General features: G+C 40.1%; 1 protein-coding gene across 3 annotated transcripts in view; it reads left to right on the top strand.

Moving 5' to 3' along the window:
- Positions 1 to 21,153, top strand: part of Chm (lysine acetyltransferase chameau) — a 36,202-nt gene extending 15,049 nt beyond the window's left edge. Inside the window, exons 10-13 of one of the 3 annotated variants that reach the window (XM_083086986.1) lie at positions 6,753 to 6,846; positions 14,388 to 14,534; positions 16,452 to 16,558; positions 17,277 to 21,153. In XM_083086986.1, the coding sequence (XP_082943112.1) occupies positions 6,753 to 6,846; positions 14,388 to 14,534; positions 16,452 to 16,558; positions 17,277 to 17,399 (471 nt within the window). In that variant the 3' untranslated portion in view covers positions 17,400 to 21,153. Of the gene's footprint in view, positions 1 to 6,752; positions 6,847 to 14,387; positions 14,535 to 14,918; positions 15,380 to 16,451; positions 16,559 to 17,276 lie in introns of those variants that run through there. The other 2 variants (XM_083086987.1, XM_083086988.1) reach the window with 2 other exon arrangements.
- Positions 21,154 to 24,215: the final 3,062 nt, after the last annotated feature.

The following is a 24,215-nucleotide window of genomic DNA, read 5'->3' as shown; positions in this document are numbered from 1 at the left end:
CACGACGAGGTAATTGTGAGGGGAAAAGAAATAATGGAAACAATTTCTCTCATTGATTTAAAATGCAATTCTTTTTTTATAAATAGGACCGTTCAACTGTGCCTTGATAACGTTGTAAAATTATGTAAAAATCTGTTATTTATCCCTGATTTTTTTTTGCACGTAGCAAACATCCGGTAACGTCGATGATAGGCTACGATCGTTCAGGAGAGTGTTCGATGAATTTTTTATCTGCCGTTCCGCTCGACCGAGTATGTTTAATATCATCGGCGATCGGTTGTTGCTGCCGCTGAAACCGAGAGAGGAGTCTGGCCATGCGTATTCAAGATTCGCCTATTGCAATGCATTTGTCGTCTTTGGAAAAAAAAGGAAAACGAAGAAGTCGTGCGAAAAAAAGTTATCCGGAGGAAATAAAAGAAATGGAACCGATGCTTTGGGAATTAATTTCCATTTACGCCCACCGAGTCCACCTCGTAAATATCCGCCGACTATCGAGGCGGAAATTTATGTCGTCTGCGTTTAAGCCGATTCCGCGACCGGTCCTCGACAAGCCCGATGACAGGAGCGGCATTTCCGCGCCACCGTAAATAAGCGTCTACGAAAATTCCGATCGTTGCAGGTCGCCGTGCAAAGATCGCCTTACGCATTCCGCAAACATCTCCCGCAACAATACGAGAGCGCCTCATCGCCTACAAGAGATAGGAGGCGAGAAAGAGGAGGAAAGGTAGGGGAGGAAATGGAGATGTTATTTATTATATTCTCTCCGGGATAAGTGCTTTGAGGAAAGTTCACGGATCAGAAATAGTAGGGAAACAAAGAGGAAGCGGAAGGAGTATCGTGAAAAATATTGCTAACGCTGAGCTTCGTAAAATAGCTAATAAAATCTAACGCGTTTGGTTAAAATTTGATATACAGGGTGTATCTGAAATGATGATGTATTCGATTGAAATACTTGAAGAAACCACGCACTCATCCGGACTACGATTCAGACTCTCCAAAGTACTCGTGCTACTTCTCCACTTGGAGATGCGCAGGGCTAGAATTCTGATTAATTGCCTCTCGTCCAGGGACATCGGGGCGTCTCTCAAAGAGGTGCTTGTAAAGCGATCGTTAGAGACAAGGATAGAGGCGGTCCAGACGCGAATCTCGCCCGCGGTCGGACACAATTATTTGATTCGCCTTATCCGCGAACGTCCTCCGTCTCTCTCCCTCTCTCTCTCGCTCGCAGACGTTCGTTCACCTACGCGAACACACACCAACATCGTCGCGACGTGTTTATGAGCGAGACGAGAAAGAGAGATAGAGACAAAGGAGATATACGTATGTACGACGGATGCCGGCCTGCTGCTGACCCGCGTTCCAATGGTTCGCCACTCGTTCCCTCTCTCCCTCGCTCCTTCTCTCCTCTCGCTTTTCTCCCCATGTTGCACCATGTGTGCGTGCGCGCTTTATGGCACGCAGAAAAGGATACTGACCGATTGGAAGCCTTTTACGATCGACGCCAGGCCATGGCGAACGTCCTTTCTGCATTCCGAGGTGACGTGATGCACCGGCCGGAAAGATGATTCGCTCGCATGCGCCTTCGGACTTCGAGACTGCACCGGTCATTTGGAAAAACCGACTTCTCTCATGCGAATTACAGTCTATGATGCAGATGAGAAACAAAAATGACTCGTCAAAGTTGGCAATTCTAAGCGAAATCGACTTGGCAACTGATGGATAACATCCAAACAACCTTCTTTCTTTAGCGACTAGCAGACTTATTCACTGAAAAAGCGTATGACATAAAATGATACTAAATAAATTGCAACAAAGATAATAGAGGGTGTAAGAATGATTGTCGGTTTCGCATTCTGAGATTGCGAAATTCAGAAATGGCGAATTTGCGTCATTACATGAAGACCTTTAACGGTGATAACGAGCCGACTGTCTGCCACCATTGATCGAAAAAGGACACTCGCTATTAAATTTGACGCCCACTCGTTATCGCACTCGCGAGGAGCTACGAGTTGTGCACGGGTGCACAATTGAATCGGAATACCATCGCTCTCGCATAATGAGAGGACGGTTCTCACCGTGACATTTTGCGCCGGAAAGGCTAATGTGTGCGCGCGTGGGACTCTCGCCGCGATTTTTATTCAAAATCAATCGATTAATGCGAAGGTACAGCTCGTGTTGGAGCAACAATGGGAGCTTTCACGAGCGCATAAATTATTATACAGGTTTCTATTTTCTCAGTCGGCATTTTTACCTCCTTCCATTTAAACCTCCTTCCTCGAATCTCGGCTGGTCTTTACCTGGTGTTTTTAATCATCTTTATTTCCTGCGATTCTAGCTTCTTTTCCTTTTTCATTCTTGATCTCGACTCGGATCCTCGTTATTTTATCGTCGAAATTAGCTTGTCACGCGGTACAATTTGCGATCACGTACGAGTTTGCGCGCCATACATCTTTGATGGACCTATTTGAACCTCTCGTTAAGTCGGCTAAGTGCTAATCGGGGAACGTATACGTGTAACGTTCCAAGCAACGGCGCAGATGGTGCGGATCGGTCGCCGAGAAACGTACAACTATGTGCAACTATATCGTTACGATCATTGATCTGTTTTATTCCTCTCTCGCACGTAGAGCGCGGTGGGCCGCGGCTGCGGCCCGCGATCGTTACTCTATGCGCCACCTTGCCGCGCTCCGGAGATGAAGGGGGACGAAAGATGGAGAGAAAAGAGAGACAGAGAGAGAGAGAGAGAGAAGTGTCGGTATCGATTCCGGCGAACTATATATCCGCGAAAGAAGCTGTACCTCGCCTTCTCGGGCGAGAGGACTGCACTTTCCTCCTACGCCAGGACAACCCACGACCGCGCCGTGATTATTGACGCACGAGTTAGGATTTCGTGCGGAGAGTCCTTGATGCGTGCGTGTCGCGAGACCAAAATAGAAAGTGCCCGTCCGCGAATAAAATCAAATTTCTCGAGATTCCTCCCTAGATGAACCCAGGAATGCAAAATCTCGCCCGATCGATTTCGTGTCGAGCTGACAAGGCGCTTCGTCACCTTTATGCCTTTTGTTATGGGGCGACCAAGGAGGGAGAGAGATCGCGCGACGGGGAAAAAGAAAGAAAGAGAAAGGAAAAGTGTGGCCTCCTCTATCGCGGTGTCAGTGGGGACGACGAGACGTCCCTGAGAGCAACGTGGAGATTACCGGGCCCAAGGACGTCGCGGGCCCCAGATTCTCCCTCTTTCTCTCTCCTTCTCTCCCCCTCTGTTGCTTCTTTTTTCGCTCTTCCCTTCCCTCTCTACGCTTTCCACTCTGCGGGACTCGCGAGGCATTTTTTTATCCACAATCATAGAGCCCAGTGATTCCCTCTCTTATTTGGCCTCCCGTAAATGGACTTGACTGAATTAAAATTTCACTTAATTGTAACGAAAACGACAAGATATTCGATGAAACTTTGTTATTGACCATGACATTTTTCACCACGAGGACGATAATTTTAGGACACCTTGTATATTTCACGTCTCTTTGTAAGAATGACAGTGGAGTAGGAACGGAATCGGAGGACGACCCTCGGCTTTTAAGACCTAGCACGCTGACTCATTTTCATACCCGACGATTTGTCTCACTAATTCCACTGACCGTCAAATGGTCCTTCTCTTGTACTAAATCTCTGGCCCGACGTTGTCCCGTTGTTAAAGCATCGATACTTTGCGAATATCGTTAACGTCCAGAGAATACTCTGGCGTAGAAATTGTCCGCACTTCGCCCTTAGGTCCTCTTAACGGTTAGTCTCCCCTCTGGCGGAGACGGGTTCCTCGGACGGTTGCTCTCTTGGGGCCCAAACCTCCCCTTTCTTTTCCCGTCGTCTCTGCACGCCTGTCTTCTCCTTTCTCTCTCTCTCCACGTCTACATCTCCTATATATTTCTATCTCTCCTCTCTTCTTCGTCTTGTACACTTGGCCAAGTTAACACGCCGATACGCACACGTGGGCCGACCCGCACACAACGACCGCGGCTCGTGTCCTTCGGACCGTTGCTGGCTCGGCAGTTAGCAACAGCACGGCCGCCACACGGCCGGAAATACCGGGTGTCCGAATATTACGATCATCGAGACGGGATTCCGCTGCGAAGAAGCGTTACTGATTCAAGCGAGATACGAGATTCGAGCTGGAAGAAGAGGAACGTCGTTGCCTGCGAGGCGTGAAAAATTTTAATAACCGGCCTATTAATTCTCTTTTCACGAGTGCACCTCACCTTCCCGCTCGTCTCGAGCGTTACGGTTACCTTCGCAATTTCGCACGAATCTCCGCGTACGCGGAGGGAGAGAGAGAGAGAGACAAGGTTGCGCCAGGTGCGCGATGAGTCTTGATTTTTCAGAGACCGCACGTTCAACACGCCGCTCGAACGCGAATTTATTTTCGAAAAATACCTGCGGTTCCATAATATCCCTCTTTTCTCTCTCTCTCTCTCTCTCTCTCTTTTTCTTTCTCTTTCGCTCGTCGAGATATCCTCAAACGTACCCTGAATTCGTGCGGTACTTAACGAAAAATGATAGTTTCCAGAACATTAGTCGTCATTCCCGAGTGATTAAAGTCCCTTTATTACGGAGAACATCGATGAAAAAAAGAGATGAAGAGATTTTAATCTCTCTTGATTTCTTGTTCGCTGAATAGAACGGTTAGCCCATTAGACGATCGTGGTAGCTGTCACGACGTTTGTGCATTGGACATGGTAATTTTTGCCCTTGATCGTTAAAAATTGTTTATGTTCAGCGAAATTCAAACGCGAGACTCTTATGAAAGAGTCTTCGTAAAAGGTGCTGCATCGCGCCGATTGGCTTAACCGACGTTGATTTTTCGTGTCTACGATATATATACTGGGTGTTCGCAACGTAATATATTTCTTCTCGACCATTAATTGAAATTAACGCTCAAATGAAACATCTTTATTATTTATCCGATTTCTCTTCGCTCTTGATACCACAAGTTTTTTCCAGGAACAGAGAACCGATATTAATTCTCTCAAAAGCAAAAAAAATGATAATTGTGTAAAATTATTAAAAGATAATTAATTTCGTTAAAAAAACTTGTATATCCGAGATAGTCAGTAATAACACCCTATAAACATTTATTTTGCAAACATGATAAACGAGACTTTAGACCCACATGAAGAGTTCAAGCGCGAGGTGACATATAATATATATATATTTAACGGATTCCTAAAAAATTTGACTTACTGTCGCTTTCATAATAAACGATTAGCTTAAAGTTGATACCGGCGTAATCTCCGGAAAGGGATTTATCTAATCTTCGAGCTCGGCCCGATGAGCACGCACCGCCCACTGCGGTCGTGGTTAAAAATACGAAAACCTCGTCTCTTATTAGAGCCTGGCTTGCTCTATTTTTGAATGTGACTTTCGGAATTGCGACGGTCTTTCTCCTCTCACGACTCCCCCATGATTCTTTCACGACAATCTCCGCGAACTCCCCGAGTTATGATGCTGAAAAATTGATACGGTCTTTAGGAGAAACGTTCCAGGTGGCTCAAGATGATCTCTGATTAATTTTTCGAGCTACATGATGGATAGGGAAGATCGCTCTTTCGGAAAACTCAATAAGACATATTTCACAGATATATACAACATACATATATAGAGTGTTTCTTAATAAGTGCGAAAAATTTTAGATGACTTTTTGTCGAAAATTAAGGGAGATTTTTCATATAAACATATACTCCTACATCCCTTCCTGTAGAGTTGCACTCCTCCAAAAATGAGGGTAAAAATTAGATTTTTATTTTTTAGATTTTTATTATAATTTTGTTTTTGTTCCAATTTTCCCAACATTTACTCTATATAATTTTACTTTTATTTTAAAATTTAACTTTTCGTAATTCGAAACCTATGCTATTTAGCATCGTGCACGATAACGTATTTGATTTTTTTTCTTGAAAACTACTGATTTTATGAAAAAAATAAAAGAAATAAAAAAGTTTCTAAATAAATCAAACTTTTTAATGCATATTTTTAGATGATCATATTCCGGCCCATTAAAAAGTTTTAATAAAAAATTGAATAGAGGTTGCTAGTTTCATCCCCTAATAACAATACGGGAGGCTGAAAAAATATTAATAAATAACCTTTTTACTAGTAGAAAATATCCATCTAATTTCATTTCTTTAACTTGTTTCAAATTTGAGAAAAAAAATAAAAACCTAATTTTACACCCATTTTTAGAAAAGTGTAACTCCACAGGAAGGGATGTAGGAGTATATGTTTATATGAAAAACCTCTTAATTTTCGATAAAGAATCATCTAAAATTTTTCGCACTTATTAAGAAACACCCTGTATATTATATAATTTATTCTACATAATAACATGGTTAACTGCCCTTATCTTCTTCATTATAAAAGCAGAAATATATCATCGTTGCATTAACGTCAGAATTTCGCGGAATGCGTCTGGTGCGCTTGATGAGCGGAATATCATCGATCGCATATTTAATTTATATAAGTTTCACTTGCACATAGCATGTGAAATGGAATATGTGCAATCTTATCTCGTTAATGTCGAAATTCATACACGGCTTGCGATTTAACTTCGTAATTGTTCCTCGTAAGGATAACCGACAAGATATGAGATACTTGGATAAAGGGAAGAGCGATTCAGTTCCATTAACAATATATTACATCCAATAATTGTAACTAAGCACTACGAATGACGATGACATGTAATAACCGGACTCCACTTTCTATTTCAGGAGAAGAACTCTTTCTTAAATTACAACGTGTCCTGCATCCTGACGCTACCGCCTTACCAGAGGCAAGGCTACGGCCGACTCCTCATCGATTTCAGTGAGTATACGACATCGATATGACGCGTGTACAACATTTCCTGCCGGTTCCCATTTAACCTTGGCTCGGTCCAAAGTAAGGACGGCGATGACGGCATCCTTCCGCCCGTCGAAACCGAAAGGATAACCGAATTAGGAGTAGGAGAGCTCGAGCGGGTCCGCCTTCGCGGTTTCGTGACGAAGACGACGATGACGACGGAGGAAAGGCCTCGTGTCTCGACGTGCGTTTGCGGCCAACCGCCGACGATACGATCGTCGTTGGCCGTTGAACCGCTCTGGAAGGCCGTATAAAAAGCCTCGCTTCGGCGTTAACGCCAAACGCGACGCGAAGCCTCCCGGATCGTTCGGGGAGAAAGAGAAAAACGGATTCGCTCACCCGTCGCGAGAGCCCCGTACGTTCAGCCCCAACCGACGAGCGAGCGATCTCGACGATCTTGTACCTAAATTTACCGTGCAAATATCTCAGCGTTCGCGTTATTCCTGCCGACTACTCGTACGTATCATCCTCGCGTGTCTGAGATCGCGATCGATTTTCTCGCAAGCGGAATCGCGCCTCTCTCTCTCTCTCTCTCTCTCTTTCCTCCCCTCGTGCCAATTCCCGTCCTCGACACATCATACACACGCACGCATACACATGCGCGCGCGCGCGCGCGCACTCGTCACGGTGCGAAGCGTAGCGTTGATAATTAAACGCGGGGCTTTTTGCCGTGACGTCATTTTCATTGATGCTGAGCGAGCGTCGACGGCGTCGGGCGGGCATCGCGGCGCTACTACATCGTAGGTAGTAGTAGGAGGGGGAGGACGGGGGAGGGAGGGTAAACGGACAGGGGGGGTGGTGGTGGTGGTGGTGGTGTGTCGAGGGGGTTGGTTGGTTGGTTGGTCGAGGGTCGACGTACTGTGCCGTCGTGGTGTGTCGGTCGGTCGACCGGGGGGTGCTTTCACAGTCCCGCCGGCTTTTCCGCGAGCGAGACGCTTCCTCCCCCCCCCCCGCCCTCCCTCGCTCCATCCATCCTTCTGCATCCAGTGTCGGTGCCATCGACTTCGCCGCCGGCTGTATTTCGACTGTACAAGGCCGGCGATACGAATTCGCGCGCCCCTACGCGAGTCATCGAAAGTCTCGCTCGGGTTGATGTAATTTAATGACATTTATTTTTTCGTAGTAAAATGTGAATTATTTTGCAAAAATTATAAAATCGCACAATGATGAGTTTTCCTTGAAGAACTTTGCGGAAAGGCACGTCCTTACTTTATTTTTCCTCGTTTTATATTGATTACTCCATATTATATCTTATCGATATATTTTACTCTGAAAATATTTATTAATCGACCGGCCGCGGCATTAATTCAGCGCGATCCCAATATTTTCTCCACGTCGCTAAAACTCTTTGGAACCGAAGCGGGGCTGGTATCGATATCGCGGATGGCGATGGCGTGGCGTAGGTTGGAGAGCGAAGTGGTCGGCGGAAAGTGCGACGCCCGGCGTCTCGCCGCATCGATCGACCCCCACGGCCGCCGATGCCGCCGACGCCGACGTCGACGTCGACGTCGACGTCGCGTACACGCCGCGTGCAGACACGCGTGCGGCTTGCACGCCTACAACGCACACCCGCGCTTCCTGTCTCACGCACCCGACGCTCCTGTCCTCCTCTCCTGGGCGACCGCGCTCTCTCCGCGCACCTTGATCTCCGCCGAGCTCTCTCGTACCTGCCTGCCCTGCCCTGTTCCGCCGCATCTCCTCCCCCCCTCTCTTTCCATCCCGCTCCCCCACCCTCCGCAGGGCGCCCGAAGGGCTCGGAATCGTATGACCTCTCGTGACCTCGCTCCACTACCCCTACGTAGGATTGGCAGGGTCACCGACGCCCTTTCCCTACGTCCAGTTTACGATGGCCGGGGGTGGGAGGGGACGGGGGGCCTCGGGACGGAGGGGTTACCGCCGCAACATTGCCGCGACTGGGCAGGGTCGGCGTGCAGCATCTCTCGCCTTCGTCAGGGCGAAGGGCGGATACACGGCGCGTCTCGCCGCCAGACGGATAGACTCTGCGCTTTCTCCCCTTTCGGGGATGCTTGTATTTTTTTTTCTCTTCCTCTCCGTTTTTCAAGACTGCCGCGCGACATCTCGGAGACAAATCGTCTTTGCCGCTGAAAGAAATTACAAGTTGAATTTGTCCCCTAACTGCAATAGAATGAATACATCTTACGTAACCGGAACGAATGGCTTCCGTGACCCAACTCCTTCCATTCATCCTGTTAAAAGTGAATCTTTAGAGGACGGAAATATTTTTTAAAGAGGAGGTAAATAAAGATAATACGTCGATTATAAATTTGATGAAATGGAGAAAATTAATAAAATTCTCTTAATCGAGAAAAAATATTATTTCTCTAAAGAAAGAAATATAAGCATATTTTTATAATTGAACTCGCTAATAATGTTATAATTTCTGTTCGATTTCTTTTTTAGGACTACTTTAGCTAAGAGTTGAAATGTTGATTTGACGATCATCTTGTACTGATAATCGCATATTCCTATTAAATTAACGGGGCATCCTGATTTTTGCTCCGACCACTTGCTCCATTAAGCTTCGCCAAAGACAAATATCCTCGACAAGTCGTAAATCTTCTTTGTCAGTGATTCCGACGAGGCAACGAACTGTTCGCGGCGGTACCCAATTTCATCGCTCGCGAATCCCTCATTGGCCCTGCACCCCTCGTCGAGCCGACCCTGCCCGAGACCGGGACGTGTACCCTTCCTTCTCCGGCGCCCTTCCTCCGTCGCGCCGATCCATCTTCCTTTCTCCCACTTCGCGACAGTCACCGTTTTCCTCTTTCTCGAATTTCCACCGTCGAATTTCCTCCCCTCCGTCGATTCTCTTTCGCCTCTCCTTCCCTCGCGCCCCACCCTTTTCCCGAAAGTCTGCAAACTGAACGGACGCGTAATGAATGCGTTCAGCCCTCCCAAAGTAATCAGTGGTGAGAAGGAGAAATGTGGCGGGGGTGGCGGTGAATACCCGCGGAGCGTCGACGAGAAATGGTAGTCTGTAGAGGGGGAGAGGGGGAGAGAACAGGGTAGAAGTGTCCTCTCTGCCAGCGGAGATACACGGTCCGCGAAAGTGAAGGAGATGGTGCGGCATGAAACGGAAGAGAGACAGAAAGAGAGAGAGAGAGAGGCGGCATGTGGTCGTTGAACCCTTCGCCGGCCGGGAACACCCTGGAACGGGACGCAGGATCCCGGTGTCCCGGTGCGGGTATATTCGCGAGGACACGTCTCCTCGCTCGCCATCCTTGTTCGCGACGGGGATGAAAAGGGCGAGGCTCTTCTCTCTTGCCTTTTGCAGAAAACGAGTTTACACGGGAAAACGTCGTATACGAGATCTCTACGAGATCGGACGCGTAATAGATGCATAATAAATGCATACAGGAGTTTTGGAGATTATTTGGGGTCGGGAATTAAGACTCCTTGGCAATTCTCCATATAAAGATTATACGGTATATATTTTTCGTTGTACAGTACTAAATGAAAATAACATTGAAATGTAAGATAAAATTTTATTTTCTTGTTAATAATAATATTATAGGCTCTCCTTTTTCGGAACCGATTTAATTAAGATTGAAACGTTGGCTTCACGATTAAACGTCACATATTAATAATTTTCCTAAAAAATATTAATGCTACAAATGTTTTTTTTACCTTTCCAAAATTTTTCCTATTCTTTCTAATTACAAGAAAATTAATTTTTATTTCTGAATATTGAAAAACGATTATGAATAGAGTATGATCCGAGATTGTAAAGGCTTCAAATGAAAGAAACACTGGAATGCAAGATAAAATTTTACTTTCTTGTTAATAATAATATTATAGGCTCTCTATCCTTTTTCGGAACCGATTTAATTAAGATTGAAACGCTGGCTTCACGATTAAACGTCACATATTAATAATTTTCCTAAAAAATATTAATGCTACAAATGTTTTTTTTACCTTTCCAAAATTTTTCCTATTCTTTCTAATTACAAGAAAATTAATTTTTATTTCTGAATATTGAAAAACGATTATGAATAGAGTATGGTCCGAGATTGTAAAGGCTTCAAATGAAAGAAACACTGGAATGCAAGATAAAATTTTACTTTCTTGTTAATAATAATATTATAGACTCTCTATCCTTTTTCGGAACCGATTTAATTAAGATTGAAACGCTGACTTCACGATTAAACGTCACGTATTAATAATTTTTCTAAAAAATATTAAGCTACAAATATTTTTTTACTCTTTCCAAAATTTTTTCTTTCCTTCTAATTACAAGAAAATTAATTTTTATTTCTGAATATTGAAAAACGATTATGAATAGAGTATGATCCGAGATTGTTGTAAATGCTTCAAATGAAAGAAACACTGGAATGCAAGATAAAATTTTACTTTCTTGTTAATAATAATATTATAGGCTCTCTATCCTTTTTCGGAACCAATTTAATTAAGATTGAAACGCTGGCTTCACGATTAAACGTCACATATTAATAATTTTTCTAAAAAATATTAATGCTACAAATGTTTTTTTTACCTTTCCAAAATTTTTCCTATTCTTTCTAATTACAAGAAAATTAATTTTTATTTCTGAATATTGAAAAACGATTATGAATAAAATATAATCCGAGATTGTAAGGGCTTCAAATGAAAAAAACACTGGAATGTAAAATAAAATTTTATTTTCTTGTTAATAATAATATTATAGGCTCTCTCCTTTTTCTGAACCAATTTAATTAAGATTGAAACGCTGACCTCACAATTAAACGTCACATATTAATAATTTTTCTAAAAAATATTAATGCTACAAATGTTTTTTTTTACCTTTCCAAAATTTTTCCTATTCTTTCTAATTACAAGAAAATTAATTTTTATTTGTGAATATTGAAAAACGATTATGAATAAAATATAATCCGAGATTGTAAGGGCTTCAAATGAAAAAAACACTGGAATGTAAAATAAAATTTTATTTTCTTGTTAATAATAATATTATAGGCTCTCTCCTTTTTCTGAACCAATTTAATTAAGATTGAAACGCTGACCTCACAATTAAACGTCACATATTAATAATTTTTCTAAAAAATATTAATGCTACAAGTATTTTTTTACTCTTTCCAAAATTTTTTTTATTCTTTCTAATTACAAGAAAATTAATTTTTATTTCTGAATATTGAAAAACGATTATGAATAGAGTATGATCCAAGATTATAAAGGCTTTATAGAACAATAAATTAAATGGATCAAAAACGTTCTCGTGATGCGCCCGATACAGTCGGTACTAATCTCTTAACACTTAATTAGCTCGTGCTCTTTGATACATTAGCCGCGCGAAAACGGCGCATTGAGAACTTTAAATAAACGTCTTCCGGACGGCGAGATTTCGTTGGCGAAAGACGGCAAGGAGAGAGATCACTTTGCTAATGAAGGAGCTTTTGAACTTGCCGGCGGGTCTCTCCGTCGACGTAATTTTCGGGTATGCGACGGGACGACATTCGCTAATATATCCTCGCGAATCCGTGGCCGTTCGCGATATGTAGCAGAATCGGTTATACATAATGCAAGGTGCAGTTTTACTCGGCCAACGAGAAGCACTCGCGAAATCTGTGCAAACTCGAACGCGGATCCATTAAATTCCAGCCTCGGCGTTATCTGTCATGATTTTGACACTTGTACTTTTGTATTCAAATCTCGAGTCATGCAGATCAGTCTAAGATTGCACAAGACAGATAATATTTGTAAAAGTATTGCATTGAAAATGTTCGAAAACTTACATCTTGTCTTGATCTTGAGTGAATCTTTGTAGCAGAAGTTTTGTTTTAGATTTTAAATAATTTTCAGTAATGTTCAATAATTTTTATATTTAATTTGAGATGAAATAATTATTCAGAATAATATTTAACATAATCTTTATAATATAATTTAAGATAATTATTGTTTATGTTATTTATTTACTTCCCAAAACACAATATTTCGTTGTCTTTATAAAAAGACAGTTGCATAATATTGCTAAAATGTGCAGACGTAGCTCATACACATGCAATCAGAAAATTGCATACGCAAAATTTTGTGTAGGAAAATAATTGTGTAAAATTTTACATTATTTTATTTATTATATATTAATTATTTCTAAATTTATTAACATAAATTTTTATTTATTAAATAAATAACTTCCTTTCTTAATTAAAATTGTTTAAGTTCGTATATAATATAGGTTTTTTCTCTAATTTACAAATATATATATATTTCAGCTTTTTTTTAAAAAAAATCAATAATTTTGACAATATCAGAATCTTAGTCTTGGCATTATATTCATAATTAATTAAAAATCTTGTCTCGAAATTGGAGACAAGGCAAGATAATATTAAGACTCTTGATATCTCGTACAATCCCAATCTCTTGTTTCTCGGTTTCTCGATGATTTGTGTCACTTTACCGAGGTTCTCCCCGTCATGGTAGGAGATGGATAATTTCCAGATTCGCGTCGCATTGTCGTATATATGATGAGAATCGGCGGTCTCGCATTCTCGCCCCGTTACACATTTGAACTCGGGAACTTTTGAAGTTTTTTTAATGATCGAGATCCGAATTAAAGCACGTTTCGCTCTTGGATTTCACCTGCGTCGCTCGCTGATTAGGGCGCTTATCGATTGCACTTGGACGCACGCGGCCGGCGTTATTGATCTCTCCCATTCGCTCTCCGAGTTGCGGTAGATCTGGATCTGGCATTTAAGTCGTCCCTCTCCCCCATCTTTGAAAACGGGTTTTTAACCGGTCCATCGGATAATTCCATTGACGTAGACGGATGCGCGCAACGGACGATTTCGCCGATTCACCAGGCAGACGCGGCACGAAACGCCTCAGGGTATCCCTTTCCTCCCCCTTGGGCCCCCACCCCCTTGCCCACTTGTTCTCCTCTCCCTCATCTGTCCATATATTTTTCTTTGATGCCTCGTCGTAGAATATTTCGGGCAAACGAGGCGGAACGGACGTTCAACCGGGAGCGGACAGGTCCGTTCCTCTGTCGGACCCGATCAGCCACTTGTCTGCGCTCGAATTAAAGTGTATAATAGGATTTCGTTGCCCGATTATACGCACATGTTCAGCCTAGGGAGCTCGCAGAGATCTTTCCGGCTTCGATCGGTTGTAATTTGAAGATTAATATTGTCATTCACATATTTTTTGTAGCCCGAATCATGGCAAATCAGCGAAATACATTTTCCTTTGCGATGACAGTTGGAAAGATTTCTCGTCGCTCTTCTATCTCTTTCCGCGGAAATTATTAATCGAGGCACGATTTTTACATTATTTTATTTATTATATTAATTATTTCTAAATTTATTAATATAAATTTTTATTTATTAAATAAACTTCTTTTCCTTTATTAAATAATATTATATTTAATAATATAAAAATTTTATTTAATAATATTATTTATTAAATAAAATTTTACCGCACTCGCGCAAGATCGAAGATTCCGCATTCTCTGCAGGTAACAAATAAAAATTGAATTATCCTGTCTGCCCGCGCAGGTTACTTGCTGACGAGGGTCGAGAAGAAGATCGGCTCGCCGGAGAAGCCGTTATCGGATCTCGGTCTGATCTCATACCGCAGCTACTGGAAGGACGTCCTGCTGCAGTACCTCTGCAATTTCGGCGGCAAGGAAATCTCCGTCAAAGGTAGGTGGACAAGTTTTACTCTCCGAGCTCTGCCGTCAGTCCGTCGAAACGACGGACTTTTGGCACTTCGCGATACTTAAATATTCATGCGCGAAATGAAAGTGCGACAGACTCGCAGACCTGCCTCTTTGAACCACTAATGCAACGCTTGGTTTCGAAATGGTTCCGTATAATTTTTTCTCGGGGAAAAAATTTAAATTCGTTGCATAATTCCCTGCGAAAAGGATCCTTAAAACTATCTTAATAGCGTCGGATCGATGAAGGATTTTTTCCCCGATTTTCGCGATTTTTCGCTGCTCCCATCAGGATTTATATCTTGTCGATGGAATTTATGCACACGAGATATATATACCTATAGTAATTTACTCTCGATCGATGTTGTAGATTCTATTTTGTGTCTCCGGAGAGACAAGGGAATCATCGACGGGGGATTTACATCGTATTGTTATTGATCTGATGGTCAAGTTTTCCCAGCGTAACTGGTTTTAGCGGTTGAATAATTGTATCCACGAGGGCAGGATAAACCGCCCTACTCCCTGTCGAGAACCGCAGCAGATTATATATGATTCATCATTTTCGCATTTTCGCAACTGCAGAGAGACCTTTATTTAAATTTATTATCATTTCTATCGAAACCGAGTTAAATGGATTCAATATTAAACGAATCTCGGGATGGGACAAATATCAAGAATAAATTTTTTATAGATTCAAACTGGATTTGCGGGGCTAATTAAAGAGGCTACTAAAAGAAGAGATAGAATTTTTTATTTTGACGATACACAGAAAAAAAGGACATTCTTGTTTTGAAAATATATTTACTTTTAACATGGAAATCTTGAAATGAGATTATATTGCGTTAATTAAAGAAAAATATAATTGCTTGAATAATTGCTTACTTGAATGAAGTCATTTTATATAATTCAATTGAGAAAAATATATTCTTATGATTTAAGATTTAATTTTCTCGAATGGAAAAGAAACAATGTTAGATAGAAAATAACATTTTTAAATCAAAGATTATAATTTTCTTAAAGTAGAATCAAATAATTATATATTCTTGAAGTGACAATTACAATATTAAAATAAGACTATAATATTGTTGAAATTTAAAATTATTAAATTCTTCTAAGAAGATTATAAGTTGTTGCGTATATACGAATCAATGAACGCGTTAGTTTAAGTATATAAGTTTTGACTTGACACTTATTTTTTTTCTATGTATAAGCTCACGAAAAAAAAGGACATTCTTGTTTTGAAAATATTTTTAGTTTTAACATGGAAATCTTGAAATGAGATTATATTGTGTTAATTTAAGAAAAATATAATTGCTTGAATAATTGCTTACTTGAATGAAGCCATTTTATATAATTCAATCAAGAAAAATATGTTCTTATGATTTAAGATTTAATTTTCTCGAATGGAAAAGAAACAATGTTAGATAGAAAATAACATTTTTAAATCAAAGATTATAATTTTCTTAAAGTAGAATCAAATAATTATATATTCTTGAAGTGACAATTACAATATTAAAATAAGACTGTAATATTGTTGAAATTTAAAATTATTACATTTTTCTAAGAAGATTATAAATTGTTGCGTATATACGAAACAATGAACGCGTTAATTTAAGTATATAAGTTTTGATTTGACACTTATTTTTTTTCTGTGTATATATTTTTATTGCTTCACACGCGAAAAAATATCAATTGGAAATAAATTTACTGTGTTTTATTAATCGTGTATTTTCCCGTTAGTCTCGTAACTTTATTAGTCTTACTGAGGAACAAATTTCTACTACAAGATTGAGTATTATCGAAGCTTTTCCGTCGACAATAATTTTCAATTCCAACGAGAATCGCAGAAAAAGACCGTTATCGACTAGTACGAGAGACAAGCTCGATTATTCCTCTTTCACAGATATCAGCAAGGAAATGGCCATCGACTCGTACGATATTGTCAGCACTTTGCAGGCCCTCGGTATGATGAAGTACTGGAAGGGCAAGCATATCATTCTCAAGAAACAGGTAGGCATTCTTTTGTTATTGTAACCTGTCATGCATATATATGTGCAAAGCTCCCCTTCGTTTCACGAGAGTGTAGCGTCTATTCTTTCTCGCGAGCGTGCTTGTCACCATGTCGGATTTATCACAACTCGCGATACTTAAGCATAACAGTGTCGAGAATCGCCTCAACGGAACGTCATTCGATAAATCTAGCAAATTTACATTACATTTATCAGACGCGACAAGAGTAGATGTAGCAATAATATAAAGCAAATTGAAATATTATACAGAATATATTTTAATGTTATTATAGATATACATAATCATGCATCAATTGGTATAATTTTAATGCTAGAACTTTATTTTCCCAATAAATACATTTTGATCCAACATGAAACTTAACTGACAGAATAGTAAAAAAATCCCGTGTGTTATCATGTCTAATGACAGAGTTTTGTGGTAAAAACCTTAGTAAAAAGAAAAAAAATCTCGCATAGACAATGGCTTTGCCAATTATCCGATTAATGTGATTATGACGCAACGAGGGATGATCCGATTTCGCGATTGTTTCGAGCAAGCAGTATTTCGGATGTGGCTAATTATCATTCGACTAATTCGAACCGTGTTCCACCCTTCACCGTCGATATTACAACCATCCCTCATCGATTCCAAGCCGTTCGAAGCCGTCTCGTCGCCCGGAGCGGTTGCCGCGATAAAAGGACCGTTGAAATAATTTCAGGACGTGATCGACGACTACAAGGACAGGGTGAAGAGACGGGGTCCCGTCTACAAAGAGATCGATCCGGAGTGTCTGAAATGGAACCCCTTCCAGCCACCCAAGACGCCCTCCGCCTCGAACTGAGACCCGCCAGAAGCTTGGAAGTGCGCCACCTTCTCTCCCCCTTCGGTTCCCCTCTTCAGAGGCGCGACTTGGTCGATCCTGCCGTCGTCCTCGTCGTCGGGAACGTACTCTCGCGACGTAGGGAAACCGCGTAAGCCGACACGGACAGATTTCACGCCCATAACACTCGGTAAGAGCCGTGAAAATCCTTCTAGGGACTCCTTCATTCCGAAGCATGCGAAGAAACGACGGTGAATATCACATTCTATCGACGATACCGTTAAAGCTCGCCGCAAGAGAGAGGGGAAACTTGTCCGCATTTTAAGAGTGTCGTTACCAAGGCGAATTTGTAAGCACGAATCGTAAAAGAAAGAAGAAGAAGAACGTCTGACGTAACAATTAGCGAGCGAGAAAATTTTAAGAGCGTTGAAAAATTTTTTTTTCTATAGTTGAAATGAAGATAGGCAAGTGCGAAGATTATTTATGACGTTTTTATGACCTCCGTTGTAGCTGCCTATTTTCCTGGACATTTATAATTAAGTTTTATATCATTCGATATTGTTGTTAACACTTTTGCACTATTGTAAATCCCGATCAAGTGACAGAGAATCTTTTATTTAAGAATTATTATCAAAAAGTCTATTTTAGTAAAATTTTAAATACGCGTGAAATACTTTTTTAATTAATGTAAAGTTCGTGAATCATGTGTAACGAGAGATTCGCTCTCGAGCGGTTAAATATCGAATATCGCGTGAATATGTAAATATTGAATTTACGGATTGAATTTACGCGCATCGATTTGTATAATATATTTATTTCGATAGTAGAACGAAATGCGAAAATACTAGTATTTCCTGCGGCAGTAAAATTGCGGATGGATGCGCCGGTTACATCATAAGGACAAACTCCCTCAAGAGGCATCTATCCCTGAACCGGCGACGTTACACAGAAAAAAAATAAGGGGCAAATCCAAACTTATGTACTTAAACTAACGCGTTCATTGTTTCGTATATACGCAACAATTTATAATCTTCTTAGAAGAATTTAATAATTTTAAATTTCAACAATATTATCGTCTTATTTTAATATTGTAATTGTCACCTCTCAAGAATATATAATTATTTAATTCTACTTTAAGAAAATTATAATCTTTGATTTAAAAATGTTATTTTCTATCCAACATTGTTTCTTTTCCATTCAAGAAAATTAAATCTTCAATCATAAGAATATATTTTTCTCGATTGAACTATATAAAATGGCTTCATTCAAGCAAGCAATTATTCAAGCAATTATATTTTTCTTTAATTAACGCGATATAATCTCACTTCAAGATTTCCATGTTAAAACTAAATATATTTTCAAAACAAGAATGTCCTTTTTTTTCTGTGTAAGCCGCGCTCCTTCTCGCTGCCGCGTCGATGCTGCGCCGAGTTCGTTGGTGCATCGACCTTGGCATCTCTCTCATTGGCGCAACCTCGTTGGTGCAGTAAGTTGCATAACGGCGTTAATGCACCGCTGGCGCATCGATCAGATTGCGTCGAATGCGCGGGACCGGGTGGACCACCCGGGCGAAAATTCCCGGTCGCGAAAGGGGACGTCGACGAACAGTATTTTGTCGGGGAAAAAAAAGAAAGGGAGAAAAATATATTTTCTGCAGCCAGAGATCCCGCCTCGAATTCTACCCGTGACGTCAATGTCATAATTCAACGTATACGACCCTCGCGCTAGGGAATAATATCTCGTAGGTTGCGCGATTTCTCAAGCCTTTGCCGATTCGGAATCTCAAGCGGTTTGTGTGTTTAATTATTCGTCATTAAATTGTCCTTATAACTGATGACAAACATGGGAACGAGGGAGCGAACGGGAAATTTTCTCGTTTAATATTCGTGCGCTGGGGGAATAATTTCGCCGTTAAAATACATCCGACTATACTGCACCGCGGCCGCAAGACGTAGGCACGAGAGATACGTTATTGATCGGTCTACCAAGGTGCATGCTTGGCTGCAGGACAGAGAGAGAAAGAAAGATGTGCCAACGATGCGGAGGCCCACCGGTCTCGACGACGACATCGAGCAACGTGAAAATAACTCGAAAGGTATCGATTCAAGGTCACATACGCGAGTTCAATTTAAATACGTTCTGTGCCTCTCTCCGGACATGGCGATACCAGCTGCCGGCGACTTGAATGGTCAAACATGATCAGGAATGAAAAATTCCGATGATCCTCCCGGAAAGTTTTGAAAATTGTCGCGGAAAGTAGATCGTTGATCGAATCATCGAGAGAGATTATTTTAGTTGTATCGAGAAGAAAAACAGATTTTTTTAATTTTTTATTTTAGTTGTAGCCAAAAGAGAATAATTATTTATAATTAACTAGATAGCACGAAGACTACGATAACTTTGCCATCATTGATTCTAGAAATGCTGTACAAAGATATGCTTGATTACTTTTGAAAATGTCCTCATTCAATTATCGGTTAGATGAATCCAACGATAAGTTGGAAAAGAAATTGCATTCTATTATTCTTTCCATTTTTTCGCTACAATTGTTTAATGCACGAGGTCTCTTTGCGCGACGATTACATGTAACGCAATTCCGACCCTCTTGTAACGAGCCGCGCCGATTCCAATTAATACTTTCCAGAACTGTCGGAACTCTTGTAACTTGTTAGCTTTGTACGGTGCACTTTAACCCGTTAACGTTATAACGTCCAACTTTCCGGTTTATACCGATTATTTCGGCCCGAGCTACGCCGTAGACAATGCGCAGAGTAGCTCGCAAACTTGCTCAACTTAGACGTGGTGTCAAACACTATCGAAAACATTGCGAAAAATTGGCGAGCGAGGCAACGTGTATCTCTCTAAAACGCGAAGCGAGTGTTAAAGGTGTGTATCGTTTGACGGAGATTGAAACCCACGTGATTTTCAGTCAATTTATGCATTTATCATCGCGATAAGATCGTAAAATCCCTCTCGTGAATCTCTAGAATTTCGTATAAATAAAATAAAATGTAATATTATACGAAAGCATCTCTACGAACGAATGAGAGGAATTCGTTGACTCGTAGTTTATAACTGATATTTTTGCAAGGAATGTTTATTCGTTCGGATGTCGATTTCGATCTCCGTGATTCGAGATCCATACATTTGTAGATCATTATCGAGCTGCTTCTCGTAACCCTCGACCGGTCGTTGTAATCGACATATTTTTCTACCCGATGATTTATACATCGTTAACGCACGTGTGCTGCGATGTGATTTATCTTTAAATTGCGAATGAGTTTAATACGCGTGACAGATAAATAAATAATAATCAAGACCTCGCTCAACGGTCGGGGGTTAATGCAGAGATTTGAATGTTATATATATTTGATTGTATATATAAAATATATATAAATATATACAGGGTAGACCATTTTAATCAATACACGCGAATATCTCAGAAACACTGCATTAAATCGAAAAATGTTTCAGATATAAGTTGTATGGCTTGAAGGGGGACATAAGAGGGTATCATTGGTTTGACCTTGGGTGGCGTTGTCAAGGTCAGGGCAAGGTCACTTTGGATTTTTTTAATGGAACTTCCTATTTTTTATTACATATTCTTGTAGCTCATCTCGAGAGCTTTCCAAAACACTATAATTAAGTTAGTTTTCATTAAGTACTTTCCGAGTTATGAGGCTTGAAATCATTTCTTAATTATATAAACCGTAAAATATCTTGTAAAATATTCTTTTTTTCGATTATCTTACCTTAATACTTTTATGTACAAAATAATGAAAAGAATCAATTGGTGTAAAGAAAACACATAGTTATTTTTAAGAAAAAAAATGTAATTAATTGCAAATTACATTTTTTTTTTCGAAACAATTATGTGTTTTCTTTACACCAATTGATTCCTCTCATTATTTTGTACATAAAAGTATTAAGGTAAGATAATCGAAAAAAGAATATTTTATAAGATATTTTACAGTTTATGTAAAATTAAGAAATGATTTCAAGCCTCATAACTCGTAAAGTACTGAAAACTAACTTAATTATAGTGTTTTGGAAAGCTCTCGAGATGAGCTACAAGAATATGTAATAAAAAATAGGGAGTTCCATTTAAAAAATCCAAAGTGACCTTGCCCTGACCTTGACAACGCCACCCAAGGTCAAACCAATGGTACCATCTTATGTCCCCCTTCAAGCCATACAACTTATATCTGAAACATTTTTCGATTTAATGCAGTGTTTCTGAAATATTCGCGTGTATTGATTAAAATGGTCTACCCTGTATATTTGATTGTATATATAAAATATATATAAATATATATTTGAGCGACGAATGTGAGCGTGTGTTGCGTATACAAATTTCTGTAATCATCGTCGCGTATCGCGAGATTTTCTCGCGATATGTCGAATAAAGTGCAACATGAATCCATAATCATTTCCGATCCATTTCCGATGTGTCGTCATCTCCGATGAAGCGAGACAGATTTTTTTCTTATATTTTTGTGTATATTTATTAATAATAAAACAATGATACATTTCATATAACATTAGTATGTTGAAAATTATGCGATTGGCGTCTAAAGGATTGATGCGATGATGAATCAGTGTATTTTGTATCAAGAGACAAGATTGTGTCTCGCCCAAAAATGTATTGTATTATATAAAGAATCATGTGTACATAGTGTCAATTATAAATAAAAATTATAATATATATTTATTATACTAACAAGATATATTTTTTTAGATATAACATTTTTACACGCAATAAGATTGTGCATATGCCAATGAAAGCGATGGAAATAATGAAAAGTAAAAGAATTTAATGCAAAGAAAGCTTGATTGCTAATCTTGAGGTCGTCATCTGTGGCAATCACCGTAAAAAAAAATTATACTAACAAGATATATTTTTTTAGATATAACATTTTTTAGATATAACATTTTTACACGCAATAAGATTGTGCATATGTCAATGAAAGCGATGGAAATAATGAAAAAAAGAAGAATTTAATGCAAAGGAGGCTTGATTGCCAATCTTGAGGTCGTCATCTATGGCAATCATCGTAATAAAAAAAATTATTATTGCCAAAATATCGATTAAAATGCAGTCAACATGTAAACATCAATATGCAAAAATAGATGATAGTGAAAATGGATAAACGATTGCACCGTTTTGGCAGAATGTTGATATAGTTATCAGCAAAAGATTGCAAAAGTCACGAGGAGATTTTTTTCGCGGACGATATTATTATCCACTATAACATGACGACGTAGCCGAAAGGTCGAGTCATCATTCGGGCAAAAATTCGTATCTTGTAAGCTTCGACAGCAGCGGTTGATTCTCGCCAACATGAAAAGTGCGAGATAAAAATGCCTGAAAATTTTAATAATTTTAATTTCTCTAAATCAAACTTTGTCACGAGATGAGACTCTCTCCGTCGAGCAATATTACACTTTTTGCTATTCCATAGTGTCGTCGTGATCTCGCAGAACGATATTAGCGTGCAATTAACATGCGGGCTGAGACTCGCGGCGCCCGATAAGGGTATGAAATAAAATTCCTCCACGGATATTAACCCCGGGTTACGTTCGATTCCACTCGGTCGATACGAGGCCCCCTTTTAGCGCTCGTTAAAGCGCGTCATTAAACGCGCCCGATTGACTTGTAATTCCACTTTAATTTCTCTCGAAGCAGAAGATGCTGCTCGGGGATTATAACTCACGCGAGAGCGCAGACCGGTCTATTTTTCTTTCTCTTTTTCTCATTCGCCTCCTTTTTCCCTCGCTCGCTCTCCTTTCTCATATGCTGGCGTTCTCGAACGTATTATCGAAAAAAACAAGCGTCGAGCACGTATACGGTGCGCAAAATCGTCGATCAATTAGCGTAATAGTAAGGTGGAAAAATATCGAAGCGTCTCTCCTCGAATAACGGATAAAGCACGCTTCTTATACCGGGCGACTCAAATTTATAACCGCGCAACGCGAGTCTGATACTAGTTTATTTGACGTTATATACAGGGTGTCCCAGACTTACGAATCAGCCGTTAATAGCAGATTCCTGAGATCATTTGGAGACGAAAATTCTAATACCAAAATGTTCAAACTACTGACTACTGTCGCATCGAGGACACAATCGCGCTTACTGCAGAATCCTATTTTTTATTTTGTATTGATCCCTCTATCGATATCGATATTATCGCGCTGTACGCGGGTCCCTTGATGCGCTATCCCTGAGCACAGGAGAACGTAACGCGCCGATTGGTAATCTTTAATCTTTTGTAGCGTCGAAACTACATCTTCCTCAACATTTTGGTATTAAGATTTTCGTTTCCAAATGATCTCAGGAATCTACCATTAACGGCTGACTCATTAAGTCTGGGACACCCTGTATGTCATTTTATTTAAAGAAAAATTTTATTCTGACATGTGATTTTAAGATGAAAAATTTAAAAATGAAGCAATTTTAGGATTTTTTAGAAAATTCCTTTTCATCCCCCCGATAATGTTCCACAATTTAATTTAATGATATCGAATGAAATATAGAGACTTCGATTTCCACCAAAGACTTTCATGAAAAATATTCGTTCTTTTTTCAATTTTATTCTCGTTACGTCGATTATGCAGCTGGAGTCCTTAAGTCAGGACGTTTACGCGAAGGATTTACAAAGAGCGATAGTCCATTTTCTCCGCGCAATTATATCTGGGCGTGGTCAAATAGATTGGAATTACAAGCGTCAGGAAATTAAGCCGGGAATTACGCGGATCTGATATTAATTCCCGCGATTCTTTCCAAGTTGAGTAACAGAGCAATCTCTCGCGGTAGCGCTATCGTAAGACAGACAGACA

Source organism: Camponotus vicinus, unplaced genomic scaffold (genome assembly GCF_025532165.1).
Source record: "Camponotus vicinus isolate PSW18456_S1 unplaced genomic scaffold, iyCamVici1.0 SCAF_13, whole genome shotgun sequence".
In the NCBI taxonomy this organism is placed as follows: domain Eukaryota; kingdom Metazoa; phylum Arthropoda; class Insecta; order Hymenoptera; family Formicidae; genus Camponotus; species Camponotus vicinus.
Note: the sequence above shows the minus strand (reverse complement) of the source record. Positions and strands in the feature narration are given on the sequence as shown.